This window comes from Myotis brandtii, unplaced genomic scaffold, assembly GCF_000412655.1.
Source record: "Myotis brandtii unplaced genomic scaffold, ASM41265v1 scaffold708, whole genome shotgun sequence".
Classification (NCBI taxonomy): domain Eukaryota; kingdom Metazoa; phylum Chordata; class Mammalia; order Chiroptera; family Vespertilionidae; genus Myotis; species Myotis brandtii.
In genome coordinates, this window is record NW_005370777.1 from 608,624 (window position 1) to 617,564 (window position 8,941).

At 41.9% G+C, this 8,941-nt stretch overlaps 1 protein-coding gene across 5 annotated transcripts in view; it reads right to left on the reverse strand.

Moving 5' to 3' along the window:
- The window catches only part of NR1H4 (nuclear receptor subfamily 1, group H, member 4), a 59,281-nt gene that overhangs the window by 46,976 nt on the left and 3,364 nt on the right, over nt 1–8,941 (reverse strand). For 2 of the 5 annotated variants that reach the window (XM_005882342.2, XM_005882343.2), the window contains exon 1: nt 1,028–1,161. The exons of 2 other annotated variants lie outside the window; for them this stretch is intronic. In XM_005882342.2, the coding sequence (XP_005882404.1) occupies nt 1,028–1,136 (109 nt within the window). In that variant the 5' untranslated portion in view covers nt 1,137–1,161. Of the gene's footprint in view, nt 1–1,027; nt 1,162–7,081; nt 7,145–8,941 lie in introns of those variants that run through there. One more of the 5 variants, XM_014530059.1, reaches the window with a different exon arrangement.

An 8,941-nucleotide genomic window follows, 5' to 3' on the forward strand; every position in this document is an offset into this window, starting at 1 on the left:
TCTGGCACCTTACACAAACCCTGACACAGTACAAATGTTTAATCAATGTTAAATATAAATAATAGAAAATTTTCCTCCCCAGCCTTTCAAGTAATTTCCATTTCTAAATACAGTATCAGTCACTTCTAAACATCGCATTGAAGCGAACTGGAATGCTGCCAATTCTGTGGTCACAATATGTTCACAATTTGTAGTTGTTGTAAAAAAGATTAGAGTTTCTCTTTTAGCTGGAAATTTAAAAGGCAAGACTCTGCCTTGAGAAGAATATTAAAACAGGCAAAATTAATCTATGTTTTAATTATGATCCATGTTTCACTTCAGATAAAACAAATAGCTTAGGCCTAAAGCTGAACTCTTTATTCACCTGATTTTCCATAGACTACCAGGAGGAATATGCTTTGGAAAATAAGTGCTTCTCACCATAGCCCACAGTTTGAAATATATCTTATGTCTTGACTTCTGTACACACTTACACATCTACATCAGTAACTAAAACAAAATTTCTATGAAGCAACACTTATCTTTACCTCTTGAAGTGCATGTTGACATTTCTATTCCATGCTACTCCTATTGTATTCTACTCCACTCCACTCTATTCCATTCCACTCCACTCTACTCTACCCCATCCCACTCCATTCTACTCTAGTTTTTAATGCTGATCAAAAACCACGAAATAGATTTCATGGCCCACTGCATTAAATAACATACTTTACAGTGTTATTTCAAGTGTAATCAGGCATCAATGTTAGAACTGCCTACTGTGTTACTTTAAAAAAATGGTGCTAATTTTCCATAATCCAATGAAGAATTTTAGGAAACACATATTTAGATTTCCTCTCAAAGAAATACTCACCTTCCTAGAATCCTATAAAAATCACGCCACCCCAACTTTTCACCCCAGACTTCTGGTTCTGACTGAGCCATCTTTGATAGAGACCTGCTACTGTCATCTCAAACAAACGTGCCCCACACTTCCTCAGTCCAGTTTCAGAAGCTCGACCATGAACACCTGTGAATAGTGTCCTACCTTTTGCAGGCTTCATGCTCATCATTTCCATGACAGAACCTGATGATGTGCAGCTTTGGCAAGGACTAATTTGAGCTGGATTTTCTAACTCCTGAAACTGCATTACCATTCTTACTTTATTCCCAGCAACTGAAAATGAGACTAGGTAAGAAGTGACAGAGGCCAGAGGTTGGGTGGCTTACTGATTAACTTCATTACTGAGCAGAATATTTGTAAATGTTTATGAGAAAAGTCCTCGATGCCAGATTGCCTAGTAAGCTAGAAACCAGTCTCTTAGATAAACATTTTGGGGAGCACTTTCCACTTTAAGAAATTTTAGAAGGTAGATTTCTGTTCAGTTGCTGTAAAAGTGGATTCAGGAGGTCAAGTGTCACGCTCCAGGTCTTCAAATTTTTTCCTTTAAAAAGGCTACAGAATGGTGTAGCATAATGCTTAACCCTGTGTAACCAATGAAACTGGGTTTAGATCCACTGTTATGGTGGAATTATGTCTCCCCCAACCCCCAAACAAAAAAAATGATATATTGAAGTTCTAATCCCAATTTCTAGCAGGTGGCATTATTTAGAGATAGGATCTTTATAGAGGTAATCAACTTAAAATGAGGTCATTAGATTGGTTTCTAATCCCATAGGACTGGTGTCCTTATACTAAATGGAAATTTGGACACAGAAACAGACACACATTAAGAGAAGACACTGTGAAGAGACACCGGGATAAACACAGTCATCTACAAGCCAATGCTCTCCAAGATCAGGAACATAGATTCTTCCCTCACAGCCTTCAGAAGGAACCAACCCTGCCAGCACCTTGATTTTAGACTTCTTGACAATACATTTCTGTTGTGTAAGCCACCCAGTATGTGGTACTTCATTGCAGCAGCTTTACCAAACTAATACCGTCAGGCGCCCTTGGCATTCACTAGCTCTGTAGACCATGGACAAATTCCTGAACTGTTTTCTGTCTCAGTTTCCTGGGAATCACACAACCTCATGGAATTATTATGAGAATTAAGTGAAATAATATCTATAAAATGCTCAGCACAATGGGTGTCTATCCATCATCATTTTGATGTTATGATTATTCAGCTTTGGACTCATGTTTTAGGGTGGCTTGCATATTGAGTAGGAATAATTTCTGCAGCAAAACTGGTGGATTTCAAGGTTGTGACTGAGTTTGTTTTGAAAGAGAGGGCTTTAGAATAGGACTCAGTAGGTCCAGGATTGAGCTCAAGCATAATGCAAATAGATGCACTACATAACCTTAGGCCAGTCTCTCAGCTTCTGCAGGCCACATTTGCATACATCAACAGATGGTAAAACATAGATAATTCCTGCCCTACGTCCCTCATCGACCTGTTGTGAAGATAAAAAGTGACATAATAAATATGAAAGCAGTTTTAAAAGGCAACGTGATCTATGTAAACCTAATAATCATTGCTAAGATGTGTCTGCAGCCTGGACAAGCTTAGGGTGGTTTCACATGCATGACCTCATCTGATCCTTACTTGCACCTTTGAGGAAGGTATTGTTTATACTACCTACTCTCTTCTACCCTATTTTACAGACTCATAACGAAAACTTAGTGAAGTTCAGTGGTCTGTCTACAGCCACCCTGTTATTAAGGGATAAAACTAAAACATTAATCAAGGTCTTCTGACTCAAGACCCCGAGCCAAACAAGTAAAGCACGCTTGCCCTAACTGCAGAGAAAGAAGAAAGGTATGATGGTCCATGGGTGTATTTCAGTTTGGATTGTTAAGCAAGGGTTACCATTTGCAAAACTGTTCTCCATCCCCAGTTTACTTCTGACCTCATTCTCTCTTCACAACCCAAGAAATATCCTTGCCTTGAGAGGATCTTAGGTGAAAGAGCTGCCCATAGGTTGTGAACCAGGACAAACTACCTCTGAATTTTCTGTTTCAAGAATTCTGTACTGAGTTTTTCACTGGTCAGAAACTGTCTGTTGCCCTCAGCTACTTCTATACTGAAAACAAGAGAGAGCAGGATAATTTAGCTGATCTAAGAAGCCCACAAGATGTTCTCATAAGAAGACTGATTGGATCTCTTTTCTTCTTTCAGTGATAACCAGCTGCTTCATATTATTTTTTTTTATAAAAATACATTTTTCCTCAGTTCTATGTTGTCTGAAAGGGTACCTACTAGCCATATATGGCTACTTAAACTAATTTAAAGACATTAGAATCAATTCCTCAGTTATACTAGTCACATTTTTAGTGTCCAATAGCTACATGTGGCTATTGGACAAAGTGGATCTAGAACATTTTCATCATCACAGAAACTTCTATCAGACAGTGCTTTGGTAGATGGGACTTGGCAGCAATGTGAAGCTACACCAATCATGGCAAGTGAGGGCATCAGCAATCCTATATAATAAAAGGTTAATATGCAAATAGACCAAACAGCGGAACAACTGAACAATCGGTCGCTATGACGTGTGCTGGCCACCAGGGGGCGTGCGTGGAACATGGTGGGCATCAGCAGCATTCCTCAGTACTAGTCACATTTTTAGTGTCCAATAGCTACATGTGAATAGTGGCTATTGGACAAAGTGGATCTAGAACATTTTCATCATCACAGAAACTTCTATCAGACAGTGCTTTGGTAGATGGGACTTGGCAGCAATGTGAAGCTACACCAATCATGGCAAGTGAGGGCATCAGCAATCCTATATAATAAAAGGTTAATATGCAAATAGACCAAACGGTGGAACAACTGAACAATCGGTCGCTATGACGTGTGCTGGCCACCAGGGGGCGTGTGCGGAACACAGCGGGCGTTGGCCACAGTGGGATGGTGGAGCAGGTGAGCAGGGGCACCAGACCAAGGCTCGGTCATTGTATGTGACCAAGGCTCTCGGGGAGAGCCTCTGATGGTTACTGAAAATTCTTTGCTCCTGCATGCCGTGGTCCCGCCCAGCACTCGCACCTGCTGCCGGTGCCAGAACTGCTGCATGCACCCACTGCCAGTGCCAGCCCCGCTTGCACCCACAGCCAGCACTGGAGCCACCGCTCGCCCCCACTGCTGGTGCCCAACGCCAGTTCCGATCACTCAGTGCCATTAGCGGGTGCGAGCAGCGGCTGCCAACCCTGACTGCCCCTGTGGGCTTCTCCACCTCCCCCTGCTCCTGAGGGGCAATTGGGACAGCAGCCGCTGCTCACACCTGCTGCTGGCGTGGGAGCGGTGGTGGTGGGAGTGCGGCTGTTGGCAGACAGGGGACCGGGGGCTGAGGCAGGAGGGGCCAGGCGGGGGTCACAGAGGATGGGCCAAGACCCATCCTGTGCCTACTGCGGCCTCGCAGCCCACAGTTCCTTTCAAGGTGCACAAATTCATGCACTGGGCCCCTAGTGAAGCTATAAAAAAGGGGGGGGACTCCCAGAATAAATGTCGACAATGATTTTCTAAGAACTATCCTTGAGACAAACTTGGCCAACAGGCTTGGAGTGATAAAATCACACCGGAAGGACTTTCTCCACTGAGGTGATCAGGAGTATTCTCTGAGCCTGGATCCTTAATCATTCACTTCTGATTTCTTGTCCTGATTATATTTTGGTTGCCCACTTACTATCTATGGAACCTGAAGCAGATTATTTAGCACCTTTAAATCTCCATTTTCTCACTAGTAAAAGGGGAATAGTAATGGTATCCACTCTACATGAGTGTTGTGAGAATTAATATTAATGGCAAATAGTTCCATAGAGTACTTAAGATGGGCCAGGCATTCTTTTGAGAACTTTAATAAATTAGGTAAGTATCTTGCACAAAGTTAAGGAATTTGCCTAAAACCGCATACTAGTAAGCAGCAAAGATGGGATTGAATGTTGGAAGTCTATCTGCTAAGAAATCTAAAATGGTTGTTATCACTATCACAATTCTTTTTATCATTGTAAAATGTATAAATTTGAAATCTGATTTTATAGTCAACCTTTCTTAGCTTGCTTATTCTGAGTGCCCCTGAGATATATTTCTTAGTCTGCAAGGTTGAGAGCCAGCTCCTGGACAATAATGGATTCACCCACCAGCTGGCCAACTCATCTATCATTCTTTGTCTCATTGCATGCCTTTTACAAGCTATGCCTGCCCTTTCTAAAAAAAACAGTAATATATTTTACAACAAGAAAAGGCCCTTTAGATACTTCTTTTATTTCACCCATTTCTTAACTTCTCTAACAAAGAAAACCAGATCTGAGTTTCCTGGGAGAGCAAAAACCAAAGCCATGGTGAATTAATAAAAATCATAGAGACTGCTTTAATCTGTGGAAGAGATGTGGATAAAAAAAATATTTAAATTATGCTCAAACAAAATTCCATTTTGCAAGGTATCTTTCCATCTTCTGAACACTTTTAGCTTTGATTTACCCATCAGCTCAGAACTGCATTCACTTGAGTTAAACTGAGATGAAAAAAAAAATGCCTGAACTCAAATGTCAGAAACATTCCACAAAACTGCATCTCAAGATCTTTAATTGTATTTTAAAACATCTGGCTGCTTCTGTAACACCGGAAAGATGCTTTTAATTTAAGCAAAAGACAGGCAAAAACCATATTCCAATAACAATAAAGCTACCCAGAGAAAACAGGCATAAAGAGCTGACAGAAGCATAAATTGATGAAAAATAGCTAAGGGAAATGGATTCTGAGTGAGCAGTATTATATGTGGTATGCCTCCTGCCACTTGCTGGGTCTCATTTAGAATGGGGCTTTAGAAAGACTGTTAGATACAATAATCTATAATAATAAAAGCATAATATGCTAATTAGACTGACGACCTTCCTGATGACCTTCCGGACTAAGCCGTGGCACTGTGGGGGCCAAGGCAGAGGCAGCCACTGTGGCTGTCAGGGCCGAGCCCCTTGCACGAATTTCATGCACTGGGCCTCTAGTAAGGTAATATAAAAACACGCATTTCATAGCTGTTCTAGCAATGCTGTAATGCCAGAATGAGAACATGTGTTTCCTTCCTTAGGGCACCCAAAAATTTATTTCCATACTGCTCCTTTCTGTTGGCTCCTTGAAAATTCTCTGCACTCCACAATGTTAAGATAAACAGAACTTCCTCCCTTTAATGAGTAGATTAGTGTTTATCATTTCAACAATTTAAATAATAACAACTACATATCAAGCCCTGGACTAATTATACTGTTTTATGATTCCCTGAAGTTTACAGAACACTTTCCCACACAGCCATTCAGTTCTCCCAAAAAGCTGTGGAGTAAATGTCATTAATTATCCTCATTTTATAGGGGAGAACACTGAATCTCAGAAAGCCTCAGTTGCCTCTGAGACTTTATTCCTTTCCATTTCATTGCTTATTTCCACTCACCTACTGTGACCTTCTCCCAGTTTCACTGAGCTAGGTGAACCGGACTCATTGCACTGGGAGCACTGAGTGAGAGACTGCACCTTCTCTTGCTTATTCCTTGCTATTATTAGAATGCTGTTCTACTTAGTCTGAAGGTCTGTACTTTTTCGAGTTCTTAAACCACAATTTGCTAAAAGAATAAAAACATAGATTTTAATTAACATGCTACCTCCTGCCCTACTCACTACGTCAAATCATAGGAAGCCATGGACTTTGTCATTATTACCTTTTATTATGCACTAATTACATAAAGACCCTGCCTTCTTCATTCAGCGGAGAAGTCTTTCTTAATCCACTGAATTAATCTTTGACCAAGTTTCCTGGCTTGCAAGAGCTCCCGAAGGAAAGGAGACGTAGCTCTGTTAGGTCACCATGTCCTTCCATTCTGAGGCTCGTGTGGATTGAGTTTCCGATGAGCTAGATTTGTCAGGGATGTGTGGCAGCAGGATAAGTTCAAGGACCTCACGAGGTGATTCCAGCTTCAGTTTCATAATTCCATTCTATCCAAGCATCTTTTCTATAAGAACCAGCCTAAGGAAGCAGAACTGTAGAGCAAATCTGTACTCCACCCCCAATCTTAGCCTTCCTTTGAATATTCCAATGGATTGGGGGCTGAGGGGTGGAATCCCATTATACTGTGTGACACACACACCTGGTGTCACATGCTTTGGCTTACCTTTCATTTCACTCGGAGCTGCAGCAGATGATCATGTTGATAGGTTCACCTGATGTTGACAGCCTGCCATTTCAAGAACATGCCACACATCCTTTTGCGTTCTGTCTCAAACTTATTTAATACCTCCAGAGACTACCTGGCCTTGTTCCAATGGCAAAAGCACAGCCCAGACATGCTGGCGAGTTAATGCCTCCAGGGGCCACCCTCAACCAACTGGAGCCAGAGGTCCGTGAATAAGTGTCCCAGTCCCCAGTCCCTCAGTGGACAATTCTCTATGCTACTCCCAGTGGAATCAAGCTCCCCTTGCCCACAGCGGTGATCTTCATAACTCACCTCATGGTGGTTTTCCCTCCTTCCCTGTCTTGTAGCCCCAGTCCTTTGCTTCTGCTCCCTGGGAACACCTCTCACATAAACTGCCTGCACATGAATCCTAGCTTTGGGTTCTGCTTCTCAGGGTAACGATTTATAGACAAGGGTCCTAGAATTCCAAGCCTAATCATCTCCTCTTACAAGTGCTGGTTAATGGAAATGCAGGTTCCAGAGTCAGTTCTCTAGACTCTTTCGACTGCCCTAAATGAAAATGAGAAGATAAAGCCCTTCCAAGTCCATGCTAGACTTTGGGCCTTTGCATTTATTTCCTCCACCTAGAATGTCCTCTTTGGCTTGTCTTTTGGTCTCAGCTTGTTAACTTCCGGAACCCTTCTCTGACCACACCATGTAGAGCAGCCCCATTCTTCGAGTTACTATGACATCAACCTGGTTTGTTATTTTCATAGCTCTTACCATTCCCTAATATAATCTTGTTTATTTATTTGCATGTTTCCTGTGAGTCTTCTCTCCACTAGGAGCTTGCCTGTCTTTTTTCCTGCTTTATTACAATGCCCAGTATACAGTCAGTGCTCCATGTTCAAAGGGAAGAAATCCATGTGTTGTACCATAAACTTCACTTGCCCTGATTATAACAACATGACTGCTGTTTTTGAGTACACAGACCATTGGAAAAGAGTTTAGCTCTCTGGCTAGTTGAGCCCATGAGTTAACACTTCTGAATCTCTGGTCTATCTCAAGATTCAAGAATGGTAAGTTAGGCACTGTGGGTTACTCATCCAGGGGCCACAATATTTTCCCTGGTGCTCTGTATCCTAAGCTCAGGGTGGGAACATAGAATGCATCAGTGCCATCAGGACACAAAAGAAGTAAGCAGGAGGAATAGAGGAATCAAAATGCAAGTCTTCACCCCTTACTTTGGCAAACCTTAGCTCAGGTATACCATATAGAGTGGAGTGAGACTGAGGCCCTGGGGGAAAGAAATGTGGTAAAAAAAAATGCTTCGGTCTGGCTCGAGATCGTAACAGGGAAAAGGAAAAGGAGTCCCAATAGTCATACATGGTTCAGATTAGTTTACCAGGGGAGGGGACCAGATGAAGATTTGAAGAAGCTGCTCTAGCCGGGAATAACAGCTATGCATTTCAGCTTATGCATCTTGTGCTATTTAGTCTCAGAAACCTTGAATGAAGTGTTAGGAAGGTGGATGGGAGAAAGAACAGCACTGACAGCAAGAGTCACAGTGCTTCCTCAGCAAGCACTTCCAGATGCTTCTAACTTGACCGCTCCTTCACCTCTGTTTTTCTGTCTCCTCACATCTTTCCACCTCATGGCTGCTGAGGTCAACCTTCAACCTGATGTGCTTGCTTGGAGAGCTTAACATGCAATCATAATTCAGAACAGAAAGCGGAGTTTTTATGTGGGAAAAAAAAACCTTAAGTGAAATTCTCCTTAGTCTATGACATGTAGCTATCGTCTTAATTATTCTGTGCATTCTGACTGGTAGAGCAAAAATTATAAAAATGTCTATACATC